This window comes from Eptesicus fuscus, chromosome 13 (genome assembly GCF_027574615.1).
Source record: "Eptesicus fuscus isolate TK198812 chromosome 13, DD_ASM_mEF_20220401, whole genome shotgun sequence".
NCBI lineage: Eukaryota > Metazoa > Chordata > Mammalia > Chiroptera > Vespertilionidae > Eptesicus > Eptesicus fuscus.
In genome coordinates, this window is record NC_072485.1 from 23,996,338 (window position 1) to 24,016,906 (window position 20,569).

The following is a 20,569-nucleotide window of genomic DNA, read 5'->3' on the forward strand; positions in this document are numbered from 1 at the left end:
AAGACTAATAAATGACCCTGGGAGTTGAAGTGGCAGGAGATCCTGAGGTGGAGTATCTTAGAGAAGAAAGTGGAGTCTGCTCAGATAGTGACCTGGAAAAGTATCCTCGGCATGGGGAGGGGATGAAGTGGGACTAAAAAACAGGCCAATTGAGGAAAGAGGCTGAGCGTTTAGAAGTGGGAGATAAGACCTAGAAAGGGAGATAGAACCACAGAATGTCTCATGTACATGGGAAACTCATGAATAAGAAATGCATATTTAGTCAAATTGGTAATGACCAATTTTGATGAATGCAGTATATATAACTTCAGTGGTTGCAAAAAGTAGAAAGACAAGAAAATATATTTTCGAGTTAAGAAAATTAATGCTTGGAAAAACCATCAATCACATCTGTCAGTGTGGAAGTTAACAAAAAACAAAGAAAGAAACAAACAAATTCCAGGTTACTGTTTGATAAATGATGATGGTAAGGTTAACGATAATAAATTACAGAGAGTCACCCCCATGCTTCTTAGTGAGATTACTAGAGGCCCGGTGCACGAAATTCGTGCACGGAGGGGGATTGTCCCTCAGCCCAGCCTGTACCCTCTCCAATGTGGGACATCCCTCTCACAATCCAGGACCGCTGGCTCCCAACTGCTTGCCTGCCTGCCTTCCTGATTGCCCCTAACCACTTCTGCCTGCCAGCCAGCCTGATCATCCCCTAACCACTCTGCTGCCAGACTGTTTGCCCCCAACTTCCCTCCTCTGCCGGCCTGGTCACCCCTAACTGCCCTCTCCTGCAGGGTTGATCACCTCTAACTGCCCTCCCTTGCAGGCCTGGTCCTTCTCAACTGCCCTCCCTTGCAGGCCGGGTGCCTCCCAACTGCCCTCTCCTGCTGGCCATCTTGTGGTGGCCATCGTGTGTCCACATGGGGGCAGGATCTTTGACCACATGGGGGCAGCTATATTGTGTGTTGCAGTGATGATCAATCTGTATATTATTCTTTTATTAGATAGGATAGAGGCCTGGTACAGGGGTGGGGGCCAGCTGGTTTGCCCTGAAGGGTGTCCCGGATCAGGTGGGGGTTCCCTTGGGGCCTGGGGCAGCCTGAGCGAGGGGCCTGTGGTGGTTTGCAGGCCAGCCACACCCCCTGGCAACCCAAGCGCAGGCCCTGGTATCTGGAATTTATTTTCCTTCTACAATTGAAACTTTGTAGCCTAGAGTGGAGCCAAGCCTGGGGCTCCCTCCTCGGCCGGCAGCCATTTGTGTTGGGGTTATAATTGAAACTTTGTTGCCTTAAGCGGGTGAGCCTGGCCAGGGTGTGCGGAAAGCTTTGCTTCCCCTGTTGCCGGGGGCAACCCTGGCCTGCTCTCTCAAGCTCCATCCTGCCACCATTTGTTTGAATTTGTTTACTTTCTATAATTGAAACTTTGTAGCTTGAGTGGAGGCTTAGGCCTGGCAAGGGCAGGCGGAAAGCTTGGCTTCCTCTGTTACCTAGGAAACCTTGCTCTCTGTGGCTGTAGCCATCTTGGTTTGGGTTAATTTGCATACTCGCTCTGATTGGATGGTGGGCGTGGCTTGTGGGTGTGTCGGAGGTATGGTCAATTTGCATATTTGTCTATTATTAGGTAGGATTAGAGTATTGAACCCTCAGTGATTTCCTGGATCTCCACCCCAGGATTCCAGTAAGCCAAAGAGGCACAGGATCAGAGTGTGAACAGGGAGGACAGAGGGTGGTGTGTGGTTAAAGGGCCCTGGTTTTTAGGTCTAAGGTGTGTAAGTGGCCTCTGTTACACTGCACTAAATAAATCATCATTACACCTCTGCAGAACCAAGGTGCTCTAGTGGGTAAAGTACCTATGGAATTAATGAATTTACTCATCAAGTGATAATTCGTTACTAAGAGGAAATATGAGCTGAATTTACACATGAAATTAGCTTTGAGTTATCATTTATACGAATCATGGGCAAGATCAGTTGAAAATAAATATATATTCACCTGGCACTGTCTTTGGTACATTTTCAGTTCCTGTAAGAGCTTCTGATTTTCATCTTGTAACTTATTCCGGCTTAATGCTATTTCACTCACAGCTGATTTTAGTTTTTCAATAATGAACTCATCTCTTCCACTCGTTTCACAACTAGCATCTGGTTCACATATCAACCGAGGAATTTCAGAGCTGCTGTCCCCTTCCATGCACTGCTTTTTACCATTTAGTTGAGTTTGGTAACTTTGTGCCTGTTTCTGGGGAAGATGAAAATTGTGAAAATTAAATGGAGAATATCATATGTAAGTTTACTTAAAGAATGATAGGACCCTGGCCTGTGTGGCTCAATTGGTTGGAGGTTGTCCCAAATACCAAAAGATTTCAGGTTCAGTTCCTGGTTAGGGCACATACCTAGGTTGTGGGTTTGATCTCCAGTCAGGGCATGTATGGAAGGCAATCGCTAGATAGTCTCTCACACCAATACTTCTCTCTCTCTCTTTCTCTCTCTAAAATCAATAAGCATATCCTTGAGTGAGGAAGCTCAACAATTATTTCTAGGATTTTTATCTAGCAAAAGAATAACATTAGTATTGAACCAGGAGATCCAGGAAATCACTGAGGGTTCAATACTCTATTAGTATCTAAAGATTTTTTTTAAGTTTCAAAAACTTTAATAAAGACAAAAAAGACACTTTCAAAGATAAATGCTACACCAATAAAAGCGTATAAAAAAGTGGTAGATATTCATGAAACAAACCCCCTCACTATCAAAATATGCTAACAACTAAAATCTAATGATGTTGAATGTTCAAATTCTGGGAGAATGTAGCTTATAATAATATAACTAGTAAAGTAGTGTTCTTCATGATATGCCTGTTTCAAGACATCCCTTAATATAATTACTTTTTAAACCTATATTTTCTTGAACATCCATTTCACAATTCATTTAAATATTTTACATTCATTTATAAAAACACACTTTCTAACAACGGGTTATTCTGTGTTTTAATAATAATGAGCCATGGTAAAATACTTCAGTGATTTAAATGCTTTGCTAATGACTACAGCCATCACAGATTCTTACACACTTATACAGCTACTGCATAATCAGAAGAGCTAAAGATATTTGTTACAATTGTAATAGCATAAAAGTAGAAACAACCTGAATGTACATCAATAAGGAAATGATTGAAAAAATATCTATTATATACTATGGTATGTAAGGTATATCTACTATATACTATGAAATACTATGCAGAATTAAGTAGAATTTTATGTAGTAACTCAAAATCAGGGGTCCTCAAACTTTTTAAACAGGGGGCCAGTTCACAGTCCCTCAGACCGTTGGAGGGCTGGACTATAGTTTAAAAAAAAACTATGAACAAATTCCTATGCACACTGCACATATCTTATTTTGAAGTAAAAAAACAAAACGGCAAAAACACCTGCATGTGGCCCGCAGGCCATAGTTTGAGGATGCCTGCTTAAAATAATATCCATAGATTATTTATTAAATAAAAACAGAAAATTTTAAAGGAAAAAAATGTGACTTCCACACAAATACATTTTTTTACATGTTTGTACAAACAAAAGAAAAAAGAGTAAAGATAAATACCTAACTGTTAATAACAGTGTTTATATTAAATGGATAAAAATAGAGTAGGGAATGAGATTTTTTATTTTACATTACATTATTTTGTATTGTTGAATTTGAGGAACATGTATGACATATCATTCAAATAACTTAAAGAAAGCATGAAAAATAAGTATATCAACCAAACAGTAGTTTCTTATTGGCTTTTTTAAAATCTTCACCCGAGGATATTTTTCCATTGATTTTTAGAGAGAGTGGAAGAGGGAGAGAAAGACAGAGAGAAATGTCCACGTGAGAGAAACACATCAATTGGTTGCCTCCTGCACGAGCCCCAACCAAGGCCCAGGCCAGGGAGGAGCCTGCAACTGAGGTACTGGCCCTTGACTGGAATCAAACCCAGGACCCTTCAGTCTGCAGGCCAACGCTCCATCTACTGAGTCAAACCAGCTAGGGCCTTATTGACTTTAATAAAAATTTGAAATTCCTTAGCCAAGCATTAAAGATGTATTACAATCTGTATCCAACTCACCAGGCTTGACAGCCACTACCCTTCCCCACCTCCCACGTGGACTCCCAGCCAGTTGACCCATTTTCCATTTCCAAAATTTGCCTTTTGCTCTCTTGCTTCAGTGACTTTGCCCCTGTTATTTCCGCCACCTAGAATGCATTCTGTCTTGTCTCAGAACATATCCATTCTTCCAGGTTCAGGCCCAGTCCAACCCCTGCTGGAGGATGTTTCTTGGCTGAGTCCAAATTTTTCTCTTACTCCTTTGACTTCTAAAAGGATTTTGATTCTTTCCATTCATTTGTCATTGTTTCTGTAAATCAGGACATGCATTATCTGTGTCTAAACTGTAAAGTTCTTGAGGGCCCGGACAAAGCAACTCTAGACTTTCTAAGTGACTTGTCCACAGGCATGCAAAAACATACCATAGTAACAATGGGCACTGCTAATAGAACCATCTTTTGAGACATGTTGGACTAAACTCATCGTTATAGATATTTCATGCACTTTAACCAATGTTAGACCTGTTCTGGTTATTTTTTACTAGTTGGCATTTCTACTTGTAAAAAGATTGCAAGATGAATGGCAAAGATAGCAGTATTTAACCTCTAATTTCTTCTCATTTTAGAGGATAGTATTAATGTACCTGAAATTGATTGCACTTCTCAGACAATAGTTTTTGTTGAGCATCTAAAGAAACCAGATGAGTCTGATATAATATCTCCTGCTTGTCCCATTCTCTTGATTTTGTTCTAAATTCCTTTAAAAAAAAGTGGAGGGACAAACATAAATTGGAGAAAATTATTCATTTTAAAGCACAATGAACAGGACTTCTTTCATTTGTACATCTTCATTTTGAGAAAAAAATAAGTGCATTTTTCCCCCATTAGAAAAACAAAAAAGTATCAGATCACTCATCTTGGATTTATTGCTAAATATATATTTTTACTAGGAATTTGTATAAAAATTAAGCATTTTATTTGTAAAAACAAACAAACAACAAAAAACAAAAAAAGATTACTAATAAGGAAGTTTCAAGCAACTTTTTGTATCCAGTATTTCTTTTCTATTTCCTGAGATAACATTAGTCACCAAGCCTGCTCCTTGTTTTTTCTATGGGACTGGGCTTGGACTGATTTAGTCACTGTCCCTGTGGCTTTCAAAACGTGAAGGCAAGATCAACTCATCCGTGGGAACAGACTCTCAGGCCTCATTTAGGCAGCACCAGCTGGGCTAGCCTGGGGAAGAAGTGTGGAACCAGCTTGATACAGCAAGCTCAGTTCTTCAAGTTTTTGCTCAAATAGTGTACTCAGGGAGCATGATTACCTGCTCACAACTCAACTCTAGGATATGGCTTTGGGAATGCCAAAGAAAACTTCACTGCTCCTCAGTTTTGCCTAGGGTTGGCCATTGTATCTTATCTTCCTATCCAGGCTATAAGCAACTTAAGGGTAAGGCCTACTTATTTCATTACTTTTGTATTCCTCATAGTGCCTGACAAAGTGCCAGACACCACTTATATTCCATGAACATACAAACAAAAGCATGGTATTAATAGTTCCTAGAATTTAAGCATGTCTCACTGAATTCTTCAAAGAAAACAAAATGGTTGGAAACAAACTCTATAGCTACTAAATCTTTGACCATATATTATTGCATATAGATACATGGCATGAATGTGTTGATGTTTTCAATGATCAATTCAGTAATTTTTATTAAGCACCTAGTGCCAACCAGGTACTGTGAAGAGAAGAGAATTTGGATATATTTCATGATTAAGTTTTTTCCAAGAAATCAAGGACTATGTAATAAAGTAGGGAAATACACATGTAAGTAAATAATTGTACAGTATAAGTGCAATATCAGTGGCACATAAAAGCCATGCAAAGGATGTTGATTATTTCAGCCATCTCCAACAATATGTCAAATTGGAATATTTCATTTGGTCAGAGTGATTGGTGTTATTTTGGAAGCTGCCTAAAATAACTGGGTTGGCTATGTTGGAAAGTAAATTTACTTATTTAGAGAATGAAAGCTACATTTTGTTTAAAATGAAAAGGAGTTAGAATTTCATATTTTCCGTAGAGATTTGATTTTAAAGGACATTTGGGGAATTTTTTATTTTATAAATCCACAAGTTCCAAAATAATCAGTGAAGGAAGCCTATAAAGTAGGAGGCTTTTATAGTAACTAAAGGTGACCTGAGATTGAGTGGTGGTAATAAGGTTGGAGAAATATGGATAGACCCCCTTTTAAAATATATAATAACTAGGAGCCCGTTGCACGAAGTTTCGTGCAATAGACTTTTCCTTCACCTGGCTGCCGGCACCAGTTATCCGCCGGCAGCAGTTTTCCTCTGGCCACCCGCCGATCAGAGCACCTCCCGCCAGCACGATCGGCCACCCCGAGAGGAACTCCGATTGGGAGGCGCTCCGATCGGGCGGGTGGCCAGAGGAAAACTGCTGCTGGCGGAAAACTGGTGCCAGCAGCCATGCAATTGGCCACCCCGAGTTCTGCCACCAGCGTCTTCCGCAGCGCCGGCCTAAGCAGCGCTGGCTGTTTAAGCCGGCGGGAGGAGCAGGGGTCAGGGACTCGCGAGTCCCTGCCCGCCCCCTCCTACCGCCAGCCAATCGGCCACCCTGAGTCCCGCCCCCCGCTCCTCCAGCCGGCCCAATCATGGGCATAGCGGAGTGATGGTAATTTGCATATTACCATTTTATTAGGTATGATACTTTATGATAAATAGACTACAGTTGATGCTTGAACAACATGGATTTGAACTGCTTGGCCCAACTTACACATAGATTTTTTCCCCCCAATAAATAATGTAAATGTATTTTCTCTTTCTTATCATTTTCTTAATAACTTTTTCTTTTCTCTAGCTTGTATTGTAAGAATACAGTATATAATACATATAACATATAAAATATGTGTTAATCAACTACTTGTGTTATCAGTAAGGCTTCTGGTTAACAGTAGGCTATTCATTACATTTTGGGGAGAGTCAAAAGTACATGAATTTTTGGCTGCATGGGGTGAGGGTCAGCACTTCTAACCCCCTAGTTGTTCAACAGTCAATTATATATTAAAGTAAACAGAGACAGTTTATTTAAAGTTATTGACTTTGATTCTGACATTCGACAACTTAAAATTTGGTGCATGAAAACAGTATCCTTAGTAATAGGGACAAATTTATAAAACTTGGTTCTAGTAGAAAATAGGCAATATTTCAAATCAATACAATGCACAAAAATTGATGTTTACTTTTATCCTAGAAAGGAGTCTTTGAAGTTAGAAGTCAAAATATTGGCAAGGTAGGTTTAGATATTTCATATCTTTCAGATAATACTAATATTTAGCACCACCTACCCAACAACCTCACTCTGAAAATAAGTATTTCCTAGCATGCTTTAGGAGACAGGAGCAATGACCTCAACCACTTACAAATTCTACAACGGATAGAAATGAGGCCAAGCTAGGCTAGAAATGTGTCACAGACATATCAGCAGGTCCTGGCTTCCGTGGTCTAACAGCTGTATTGGCTTCAAGATTAGCTAGTAAGCACCAACCATCCAGTACCTATGGGGCCTGAAGAGACCTGGAGAGCTTGAGGAGGATTTCTGTAGGGACTGGTGGTCAGCTCAGGTTCCAGACAGTCTGTAGACTTGCCTGAACCTTCTGAGGAAGTTTTCCGTGGCTGGAAAGCCTTTTCTAGGTCTTTAAAGTTGAGAGTGGGTCAGGGTTATTAACATGAGAGTTTCTATTGGAAGCTACATTATTTTATTTATGTTATTTTACATATTTATACACACACACATATATATACATACACACACACATATATATGAATATATATTTTAATCCTCACCCAATGATATTTTTCCATTGAATTTTAGAGAGAGTGGAACAAGAGGGAAAGATAGTGAGAAATATCGATGTGAGAGAAACACACCGATTGGTTGCCTCCTGCACGTGCCAACCAGGGCCCAGGCCAGGGAGGAGCCTGCAACCACGGTTCGTGCCCTTGACCAGAATCAAACCCGGGACCCTTTGGTCTGCAGGCCGATGCTCTATCCACTGAGCCAGGGCTATGCACATATATTTTAACCCCTCTACTAAACATTGAGAATTGGAACAAACATTTCCTTAGTAATTACTGTATGTCAAGGACTCTACAAACCTCCACCTATAAGATAGTTTTAACTTTTTATTGTGGAAAATTTAATTACTTACATAAAAGTAGAAAGTATAACAAACTTCCATGTACCCTTCACTAGTTTAATTACCATTGGTTTGGTCTCTTTTTATTTCACCTCTCTCTTAACCCTTTTTTGTTGCGAGTGTTTTAAGACAACATCCATGTATTTTCACCCCTAAATGTCTCAGCACACATCTAAATTAATACATATGTATACTTATATCTATTTTCTTTCACAACCACAATGTCACCTATAAGATATTTTCGGCCCCATTTATTGATGATAAAATGGAATCTCTGTGAGGTTAACAACGTGCCCAAAGGTCACAGGGCAAACACTAGTCCGTCATGACCTGCTTTAAGCTGTAAACTGTCCTGTCCTACTAGAGCCTGCTGCTCTATTACTCTAGCAGCGTATAAATGTTTGTCCCAAAGGAAAAAGCTTAGATGCAGACTGAAACTGGAACAGCCCATCTCCTACATAATAATTTTTCGCATGGCTTTAGGTAAAAAACAGTTGTGTGAAGTGCTTCCATAATTATACAAATTAAACTGATCTACATAGTGTGCCTAAAAATTTTTGTACAAATACAAATGTCATATTTTGTGACTAATTTCCACTATAATTTTATGATATATTTTATGTAAGTATTTTTAGTTTCCTAAATATAAAAAGTGTACACATAAAGTAGTTAATATTAATTGAAGGTTTTCTTTGTCTGAACAATTTATACGAATGTGGTTTTCCCACTAACCCGCATGAGAGTCAATCAGATGGGTCAGCAGCGGCTGGACTGCTGCGTTTTCCGGGAAAGCACAGGTGCCGACGGTGCCCATCTTTAGCCGTCTCCCATGAGACCAGTCTGCTTCTAACGCCAGTTCAGTTACCCCACTGCAAGAGCCGGGGGTTATGCACGCTGCATTGTTCTAGAGGCTCAACTGTACTTAGTGGTAGTCATTTTGTATTAAAAGTGGATGTTCATTATTTAGTAGAATATAAAATTTGTACAAAGTTAAAAACTCAAACCCCAAACCCCAAACTTCCAACAATGTTATTGTAATAGGCTGGTTTTAGGGCTGTAATCCAAGATTTTTTTTCTGCTCTTAAAAATATTTAGGAGGAGCCATGGCTGGTGCTCAGTGGTTAGAGCCATGGCTGGTGCTCAGTGGATGTTCATTATTTAGTAGAATATAAAATTTGTACAAAGTTAAAAACTCAAACCCCAAACCCCAAACTTCCAACAATGTTATTGTAATAGGCTGGTTTTAGGGCTGTAATCCAAGATTTTTTTTCTGCTCTTAAAAATATTTAGGAGGAGCCGTGGCTGTGCACTGAAGGGTCTCGGGTCTCAGGTTCGAGGGCATGTACCTGGGTTGCAAGTTTGATTGTCCCCCTCACCCCCAGTTGGGGCGTGTGCAGGAAGCAACCAATGGATGTGTCTCACATCAATCTCTCCTCTCTCTCTCTCTCTCTCTCTCTCTCTCTCTCTCTCTCTCTCTCGCGCACGCGCGCGCGCGCGCTCTCTCTCTCTCTCTCTCAACTTCCCTATCCTTGCCCTTCTACTATCTCTTAAAAAAAAAAATCAATGGAAAAAATACCCTCACTCCTTAGGTGAGGATTAAAAAATATATGTATTTAGGAGGAAAGTTTAAGAAGGATTGGTAATTGAAGAATGAGATGATAAAGTATCAAACCAGGCAATGAAATTTAGATAGAAGGAAGAAGGAGATGAGAGGCACTGGACAAAGGAAAGGGGAAAACCTGGGCTGGAACATGAGGAATAAGAGAAAGGACTAGATGGGAGATTCCTAAGAGCTTCCTGCCTGGGTGATTGGGAGGTGCAGAACACCATCAATAAGGGGGAAGAAACTGAAATCCTTGGCGGGGGTGAGCGGAACCTGGGGTTTGGGCTTGAGAACAGCGAAAGAAATTAAGTGAGATGACACGATAAGGGTCAACTGGAGGTGAATTAGGAAACAACTGAGCAGCAGGGGGAACTCATCTGATGTCAGGGAACAGGCCTTCATAGTAGAATCTCTGTCTGCTGTTATATGACCTCAAGAGCACAGGGAAGAAAAACAGCTGGCTTATTTTTTCCAAGGCCGGAAAGTTAAGGGGAGAAGAATGAGTGCATCTGTGACATAGTAGACCTTTCAAGGGATCGAGGTTTTAGACATTCTAGGACTCCATGGTCGGCAAACTGCGGCTCACGAGCCACATGCGGCTCTTTGGCCCCTTGAGTGTGGCTCTTCCACAAAATACCACGGCCTGGGCGAGTCTATTTGGAAGAAGTGGCGTTAGAAGGAGTTTAAGTTTAAAAAATTTGGCTCTCAAAAGAAATTTCAATCGTTGTACTGTTGATATTTGGCTCTGTTGACTAATGAGTTTGCCGACCACCTAGAATCTAGGTGATATGTGGTAGCTAAACTGGAGGGGCACTACCTCTTTAAAGAAAAAGTCCTGACACTTCACACTCTGTTCTGAAAACTGTTGTGGGGCTTCACGGGGAGTTAATACCTGATAGTTAAGTAGGAATTAAAAGATTTATTAGATATTCGCTCTAACAGACCCCAGGGATGTCCTTCAATTTCACTCAACGTCTGCAGTTTCTTTTAACTTTTTTTTTTCTTTCCAAAAATGCTGATATGTGTAAAAGTTGAATAAATCAAAGTGCCTGAGTGGAAGGTACACTATGAAAATGTATTCAATGAGAGGTTGATCTGTAATGGTGCTTGTTGCCATAGCTGCACATGCCGTGTGTACACAAGAGACAAACAGCCCCTCCCCCCGCCCCACGATGAAAATCAATCTTTAATACACGTGAAGACACTAAGAAAATATAGCTCACCTCTAATTTCTGGTTCAAATTACTTGGTTCAAAGGGTGTTTCTTCTTTGAGATGTGGTAACTCTTTTCGTCGAAATTTATTTTGTTTCATCTGGTGTAATCTCAGTTTTTCAAAGCTATTAGTTAGTTTGGAAAACTGTAAATAATAGAGAATGCTAACATGTTACTATTATTGGTAATTCCTAACTTGATTTCACCAGAGTTCTTTTCTCGTGTACCTTTTTGAAAATTTAAGTCATGATTAGAAAATGCAGCAAAGCTTAAATGTCCCAATTAGTGCAAACAGAACCAGTTATTAAAACTGAGTTATTGAAGCGGAACACAATTCAGCTCCCAGGTAAATTTGGGACTTCATTAACCGCACAATTAAACAGTGACTCCCTTGATAAATGTTTTGTTCAGTTTGGCTTAACCATATCTAGTAAAGCTCATAATTTTAAAAAGTCAAGTTTTTTCCTTACTTTTATTTAGTGCCATCTTATGCTGCCAGTATCTCAATCTAGAAAATAACCAACTTATACTTTATTCAGGAAAATGGAATACTGAATTTAAAAGATAGAAACAACAGAAATTACTTACTCATGTTGATATAAGCTTAAGGAAATTTAAATATCAAAATTGGTATATTTCCCTTACCTAGAATTCTTTTCATAATTTAGACTATTATATTTTTGTTTCTTTTTCTACTGTCAAATAATAAATTAAAAGCAGCATGGTTTATCAACCATGTTATCTTCAGAATCCTATATTCACAGGAATTACAAAGATATTACAGAGAGGTTCTGAATCCTCTCCACCCAGTTTCTCCCAGTATTTACACGTTAATGAACTATCCTATATAATAAAAGGCTAATATGCAAATTGTCCCCTCGACCGGGAGTTTGACCAGGGGGCAGGGCCGGCTGGCCAACTGCCTGCAACCCCTCCCCCTGGCTGGCCCCGCCCCCGGTCGGGGCAGGCCAGCTGGACCCCACCTGTGCATGAATTCGTGCACCAGGCCTCTACTGGTACAATATCAAACCCAGGAAATTGATATCAGTCCAATATATGTGTGTAGTTCTATGCCATTTTTACCACCTATGTAGACTTGTGTGGCCACAACCACAGCCAAGATCTATAACCATTTCACCACCACCAAGATCTCCCTGGTATCCTTGTAGTGACCTCAACCCCTTACCCCCACCTCTATCCCCGGGTAACCACTAATTTGTTTTCCATCTCTATATTTTGTCATTTTGAGGATGTTATAAAATAAAATCAAATAATACATGGCCTTTTTACCCAGCATAATGCCCTTGAGATGTATGTGTACCAATAGTTCAATTATTTTTATTGCTCACTATAATCCCATGGTATAGATGTAACCACAGTTTTTTTAATCATTCACATATTGAGACATTTGGGTTATTTCCAGTTTGGGGTATTATAAACAAAGCTATGGACAATGATGTCTACTTTATTGAATATTAAGTAGTCACTTCTGCTTTCTTTTTTCTCCTATAATTTAAAAAATTAGATAGACTTCATCTACCATAAAATTCACCCTTTAAACTATATAATTTATTCGTTTTTACTATGTTCACAAAATTGTGCAACCACCACACTAATTTCAGAATATTTTCATCGCTGCAAAAAGAAATGCCATACCTATTCATAGTGACTACACATTTCCTCTTTCCCCAAGCCCCTGGTAACTACTGAAATCCACTTTTTGTGTCTATAGATTTGCTTGTTTTGATCATGTTGTCATGATGGAATCATCCAGTATGTGGTCTTTTGTGTCTGGCTTCTTTCTCCTAGCATAATGCTTTCAAGGTTCACCCATATTATAACATGGATCAATAAGTACTTCATTCCTTTTTATGGCTGAATAATATTCCATTGCATGGACTTACCACATTTGTTCATCCATTTATGAACATTTGGGTTATTTCCACTTTTTTTGGATATTGTGAAAAATGCTGCTCTGAACATTTGTACAGGTTTTTGTATGGGCATATGTTTTTATTTCTCTTAGGTATATACCTAGGAGTAGAACTGCCAGGTCATATGGAAACTCTAAGTTTAACTTTTTAAGGAACTGCCAAACTGTTTTCAAAAGTGGCTGAATCATTTTCCATTCCCACTGGCAATATATAGGGTTCCAATTTCTCTATATCCTCATCGCACTTGCTATAATTGTCCATCTTTTTTATTATAGCCACCCTAGTGGGTATGGAGGTATTATCTCATTATGGTTTTTATTTGCATTTCCCTAATGACTAATGATGCTAAGCATTTCCATGTGCTTACTGGCCATTTCTATATCTCTTTTGTAGACATGTCTATTCATATCTTTATTTTTAAATTTTGTCATTTGTCTTTTTATTGTTGACAAGTTATTTTTAGATTTTGGATACTGGTCACTTATCAGAGAGATAATTTGCAAATGTTTTCTCCCATTTTGTGTGTTGTCTTGACTTTCTTTATGGTGTCCTTTGAAGCACAAAGGTTTTTCAATTTTGATGAAGTCAGGTTTATCAAACTTTTTGTGTGTTTTTGGTGCCAAATCTAAGATACTGTTGCCTAATGCGAAGTTAGAAATATTTACTCCTAATGTTTTCTTCTAAGAGTTTTACAGATTTAGTTTTAAAGTTAGGTCTTTGATCCATTTTGAGTTAATTTTTTTTATGGTTTAGGAAAGGTCCAACTTGATTCTTTTGTATTTTGTGGATATTCAGTTGTCCCTTTCCTGTTTGTTAAAAAGATAATAGTCTTTTCCCACTGAGTTATCCTGGCACCACTTTTGCTTTCTCTTAATTAATATTTGCCTGGTATGTTTTTCTTTTTACTTTCAATGTATACCCATAGTTCTATTTGAAGTGAGTTTCTGGAATAGAGTATAGGGTTGTGTCATATTTTTAAAATTTACTCTGTCATTCTCCATCTTTTAATTGGTATATTTAGACTGTTTTCATTTAATGTAATTATTGATATTAGGGCTTAAGCCTGACTTGTTTTGTTTAATTTGTTCTCCAGTTTTTGGTTTTGTTACCAGAAAACCTGGGCTTGGGCTGCCTGTTGCTGTGTCCAATAATGAAGGCAGGATTGAATCATATAAGGCATTTATTGAGAAGGCCAGCCAACCCAGAAGATAGGGCACTTACAAGCATCAAGTCCTGCCTTACAGGAAGGTGCAGGGGACAGGTTAATAAAGGGGAAGAGGCTAGGATGAGGCTGGAATGGATGTCAGCTATTGTCCTTCGTCATCGGGTGATGAGATGATGTTTTGACTCCTGGTGGGTCGGCCTGACCATGCTTATTGGTTCTGCTTGCTAGATTCACAGCTGTGTCACTCCTCAGTCACTTTGCACAGGCCTTAAAAAGGAAACTTAAGAAAAACTTAACCCCCTATTCACATATGAGAAACTTAACTCCCTATTCACATAAGTATATGTGTTCTAAGATTTAAAATAATATGATTATTTTTCAGGTTAATTCAGGTGCTCTATCTATAATTATAGGGGCCCCCCTATCAGTTTCTCTCTTTTAGTTTTCGTGTCTCCATCTGGGTTAATTTACATTTTTTTAGAATCCCATTTTAAGTTATCTATAGTGTTTTGAATATAACTCTTTGTATAGCTTTTTAAGTTGTTGCTCTAGGTATTATGTTATATGTACATTGTTAACGCAAATCTCTATTGGTGTTGCGATTTTGCCAGTTCACATGAAGTATAGAAATGGTATTTCTCTTTATGCCCCTTTACCCTGATCCATGTATAACATTATTGTCTTAAGTATTTCCTCAACATACATTAAGAACCACATTAGACATTGTTTAAATTTTTGCATCAGCTATCAAACAATTTAGAAAACTCAAGGAAAGTCTATTATATTTAACCATGTTTTTACTCTTTCCAGTGTTTTTTCTTTCTTCCTGATGTTTCAGGATTCTTTTTCATTTCGTTTCTGCTAAAAGAACTTCCATTAGCCATCCTTTCAGTGTAGGTATATTGGTGACAAATTCTCTTAGTTTTCCTTCATTTGAGAATGTCTCAATTTCCCTTCATTCTGAGACGTAGATTTCCTGGACAAAGAATTTTGGGTTGACATTTCTGTTCTTTCAGAAATTGAAAAATATTCTACTTTCTGGCCTCCATGGATTTGGATGAGAAATCTACTACCTGAATTGGTTTTCCCCTACAGGTACGATGTTATTTCTCTCTTGATGCTTCCAAGATATTTTCTTTGTCTTTTAGTTTTCAGAATTTTGACTATGAAGTGTTCTTTTGGTGGAGGTGTCTTTGGGTTTATCATGTTTCAATAAGTTCCTTGAGTCTGTAAGTTTACATCTTTAGCCAAGTTTTGAAACTTTTCAGCCATTGCTTCATTGAATACTTTTTCATTCCCACCCTGCCCTCCTCTCCTCCTGGGACTCTGATGACACAGATCTTCAATCTTTTTGTATAGTACTATGTGTTCTGGAGGTTAATTTTCTGTTAATCTATTTTCTCTCTGTTGTTCAGTTTGGGTAATTTCTATTTTCAAATGATTGTTTTCTCTATCCTCTCCATTTTGCTTGTAAGCCCATCCATTGACTTTTTTTTTTTTTAGTTTGGTTATTGTATTTTTTCAGATATAAAATTTACAATTGGTTGTTCCTTATAGTTTTATTTCTTTGCTAAAACTTTCTACTTTACCATTTGTTTCAAGTATGTTTGTAAATTGCTCATTGAAGCATTTTTATACTAGCTGCTTTAAAATCCTTGTCAGATAATTCTAACATCTGTTTCAACTCAGTATTGGCATCACTTGATTATCTTTTCTCATCTAAGTTGAGATCTTTCTGGTTCTGGTAAAATGAGTGATTTTTTAATTGAAACCTACACATTTTTGGGTATTGTGTTATGACACTCTGGATTTTATTTAAGTACTAGAGGCCTGGTACACGAAATTCGTACACTCGGCAGGGTGGGGCGGGGGAGGGACTCCCCCAGCCTGGCCTGTGCCCTCTCACAGTGTGGGAGCCCCACGATCGATCGATTGCTCCAAAGAGGTAGGCCCCGCCCACCCATCCGGGGTTCCTTGATGGACTGCCCCAAAGAGGTAGGCGGGAGCGGGGGGTCCCACCTCTGCACCGCGTAGAGCCGTGGGACCCCCAGGCCTCACCGCATGGAGCTGTGGGCCCCACCTCTGCACCACGCACGCAGCGTCAAGCCCCTGCCAACCCGCACGCATGCAGCACCGCCCACCGGCTGCGCACACAGCCTCCTGGTGATCACTTGTTGCAGCATGAGGGCATCACAGCGTGAGGGCGTGATGACCACATAGGCTTTTATTAATAGGATTGTGTTTTAGCAGTCCTCTTCTGATAACATTCCAGCAGGGAAAATGGCATGCTACGTCATTACTTCCAGCTGGCAGTGGAAGTCCAGGTCTTGGCCTTGGTTGGTAACTCGGGAAAGGTGTTCCTTATTGATGTTGAGTGGCAGTGGGACTTCAGGTTGAGGCACATAGGTGCCTTGTTACTGCTTCTCACATGGCCTTCAGGGATACTGTAGGGAGGTTAGTTAGCCTTGTTACCACCGAGGGGTGGTGAGCAACCTGACTCCTCATTAGGCTTCCCCATACCACTCCAGAGAGGAGGAGGAGGCATGCGTCATCACCAGCAGATGAGCATAGGAATCTAGGCTCACACATGGTCTCCACGGACACTATGGGTTGCGGGGAGGGTGAGGGTAGAGAGGAGGAGGGAGGGGGCTTTGTTAATGCCCAGTGGTAATGAAATTCCTGGCTCTTCACTCAGTCTTCTTTGATATGATACCTCCCCGGCAGGGGAGGGTCTGGGTTGGGCTAGTCTCTCTACTGAGTCTCTGCTGGTGGGATGGGTTTTGGGGTTGTAGTCTTTCTTCTGGCGTGTTTGGCTGCAGTAACCATGTTTAATCTTGCGAGGCTGTCTTTTCACTGGTCTTTTGGCTGAAGAGAGGAGCCTGTCTTTGGGGCTCTTTTTGTTTGTTTGTGCCCATTGGAGTGTCTAGGTTGTCGGCTTCTCTGTTACTCAGTCTGGGACAGAAGAGGCCAATGGAAAGCCCAGGGAACTCACGATCATGTTGTTCTTTGGGCCCCATGGTCCTAATGGTCTGTCTCTTCTCTTTGCTCCTCAGAGTCTTCTTATACTGCTATGAATAATGTCCAGGGTTTCTAGTTGCATTGAACAGGACAGACAGGGAAAAGTAAATCTCCTCCATGTTTATAGAAGTGGAAATCTCAAAAAAAATTTATACATATCACAAATTTATTATGGTTAGAAGGAAAAGAAAATATCCCCTTAAAAAAAAAAAAGCAATTTCTACAAGAAAGCTTTGGCAGAGTTGAGCTATTCAAAGGCAGAGTGCAGTAAAGTGTATCCTTAAGGTATTTTAGAAAAATGAAATTGTAAATAAACTAGGAATTTCAAAGAAGGAAGCAGTAGAGTAAGCTAGCAACAACAAAAGCATGTTTGCCACAAGACAGCATTTTCTGGTTAAAAAAAATGACATATTACTAGCTATTATACAAACCAAGTCAGTACGTAGTACTTTCTTCTCTTTGTCTTTTTACTTCCTTCCCTCTTTCTGTCTCCACTGTTCTCCCTCCCTAATTCTCTTCTTTCCGTTCTTTTAACCAGAGAAGAAAAGAGAAGCAGAAAACAGCAGTGGAAGCAGATGGCTCAACTATAATGTAATGTTTCCAAAGTGTGTTCTATGAAACACCTGGTTACGGTGTTTACGTTGTAATACTGTGCTACCTGGTGGGATGGTCAAATATGTTTGGAGAATGATGGATTAAAAAGGCTACATGCATGTGTTTAAAGCAGGACTTCTCACAGCGTCTAATATGCTAATATGCACTTTGACTATCCAGGAGCAGAGGAGTAGACATTTCCTAAACTCTCAGTATTAGCCTTTCACAGGACAGATTTCTGTGACATTGCAATGAAGATATTTCTTGGTTAGCCAGCAGTCAAGCAAAGCATCAAATGTCTAGGATTCATATACTAAATGACTGTTCAATACCTGTAAACAAGGCCCCAAACATTTTTTAACAACAGGCTTAAAAAAACATGCAAGAAATTAAAGATTTGGCAAGCATGACTGAACTAGTGAAATATAATGTAGAGAACATACTCAACTTGTATCTATATATTTTCAAACTTATTCCAGATCAATTATAGTGATTTCATAGTTATGTTGCAATTTTAGAGCTTTATCTTTATAGAAAATGCAAGGTTGATTCACATAAGTGTTAAATATTTAGTTTTAGCAAGGAAAAACCATGTTTCATAATTCAAGCTACCACCTAGTGGCAGCTATTTAAATTGCAGGCAAAATGTTTAAGACTGATAAGATCATACCTATTATGTGGCATCAAATGTTTCATATTCCAATATTAATGGCTGATAACCTCCCTAAAAAAGGTACTTAAGGAAGAGCATTAGCTACTTTGGGGTCCTTTAACTACATTATCATCTGTGAAATCTTTGCACTCCAAAAAATGTTGGTTGTAAAGTACAATTTCATGATCAATGCATATTTTCCATTTATTCATTTACAAAGGATGTATCATCTACTAGACCTGAGATGCTCAGATGATTGTCACCCTATGTGTTATCTGGGTTGGGGAGAGAAGACTGTTCTCTAGCCCAGAGGGAGATATGGGAATAAATAAGAAGGAAAGCAGGATCCCTCTCATCACGTGTGCAGAGCCCTATCATTTCTGAAACAGCCTCCCAGTAACAAAGTAATAAAACCCAGTTTTGTTCTTTCAATGATCTATTTCATAATAGCAAATGTGCATATTTTAAACTGCCATAGAAAAAGTATTTCCTTATGAGGGAGTAATGACTCCAAAATACTAATTTTGTTTTTAGTGTTGTTGTTCACATAGCTATATATTATATATCTAGAGGCCCGTTGCACAAAATTTGTGCACTGGAGGGGGGCATCCCTCAGCCTGGCCTGCACCCTCTCCAATCCGGGATGCCTCAGGATCAGGCCTAAACCGGCAGTCGGACATCCTTCTCGCAATCCGGGACCACTGGCTCCTAACCGCTCACCTGCCTGCCTGCCTGATTGCCCCAACCACTCTGCCTGCCTGCTTGATTGCCCCAACCACTCTGCCTGCCAACCTGATCACCCCTAACTGCCCTCTCCTGCCGGCCTGATCACCCCTACTGCCCTCCCATGCCGCCTGATTGCCCCTAACTGTCTCTGCCTCAGTCCCTGCCACTGTGGCTTTGTCTGGAAGGAGGACCAGATGACCGGAAGATGTCTGGTCTATCAGGTCTAATTAGCATATTACCCTTTATTAGTATAGATTAATCAATAAGCCACTTGATAAACAGAAAGCTATTAGTCTAGCAGTGTGCTAATAGTTAACGAGATACAGAGCTGACAATCTAGTAAAAGACAAAATCAATGCCTCTGCAGCAATGAAAGGCAGGGCCCAACATATAACCTCCAGTTAAAATATAAGAACACTTACTTGTACTTAAAACAATCCATTTTAATAAAATCAAGACAATTTTTATAGGTCAAAACATATATCAAAATGTGTGATATTAAATGAACGAGTCTCCTTACTTGAGCTTTTAGGGTTTGCAGTTGTCCTTCATAATTCTGTGTCATTGCTAAGTTACATTTTTCCAGACTGTCCAACTTCTGTCTAAGTAATCCCACCTGCATTAAGAATAAAATTTAATTTTGATTTTACTAAATTTTGCCTGACAAAGTTAAAAAAATGTGCAAACGAGAGGTACAATTCAAGTAAAACTGCTGTGCCAAAACCAAGGATAAATATTTGTACTAAAGTGCTTAAAATAGCCATTAATAATTAAATTCGCAAAAAGCAAACATTGCTGGCGCTATTCCACTGGGTACAGTCTGGATGTTTGACAGAAGATCCTCATCACCTCGCATTTCATAGTAAGGTGTGGAATTTACTTTGCACTGTCTTCTTGGCAGGCTTATGTTATCGGTACGCGGGCAGAAGCTCTACCGCCACTCTGCAGCTCTTCCTTCAAGCCCCACTGCCTTCCATGGGAGCTCTGCTTTACCAGGATGATGGAATAATTGTTACATTTTTATAAGAACTAACATATGAAAAAAAAAAGTCTAACAGGATTTGGCTTACAGAATTTGTCTGCTTGAAAGCGGGGCGGGGGGGGGGGGGGCGGGGGCGGGCATCTGTTTACACATCTGTGTCAGCACAGGTGTGTCAGGGAGAGAATAGGCCTTGCACATGTCCCGTGAAGGGAAACCAGAGCCAGTAGCTCAGTTAACGACACCAAACAATGACATCGTTAGCTATGCCAGAAACCAGGTTCCGTGAGAGGCCTATAAGGTAGAAAAGTGGCTGCTGAACACGTGGACCATATATGATTAGCAAACATTTCTCTTCGGCCTCGCCCAAAAGGAAGATTCACAGACACGAAGA

General features: G+C 39.7%; 1 protein-coding gene across 1 annotated transcript in view; it reads right to left on the reverse strand.

Moving 5' to 3' along the window:
- DEUP1 (deuterosome assembly protein 1) overlaps positions 1 to 20,569 on the reverse strand; it is an 85,386-nt gene that overhangs the window by 43,834 nt on the left and 20,983 nt on the right. The window contains exons 4-7 of the mRNA XM_054724952.1: positions 19,717 to 19,812; positions 11,118 to 11,252; positions 4,717 to 4,830; positions 1,983 to 2,228 (exon numbers count right to left, since the gene is read on the reverse strand). Of these exons, the coding sequence (XP_054580927.1) occupies positions 1,983 to 2,228; positions 4,717 to 4,830; positions 11,118 to 11,252; positions 19,717 to 19,812 (591 nt within the window). The remainder of the gene's footprint in view (positions 1 to 1,982; positions 2,229 to 4,716; positions 4,831 to 11,117; positions 11,253 to 19,716; positions 19,813 to 20,569) is intronic.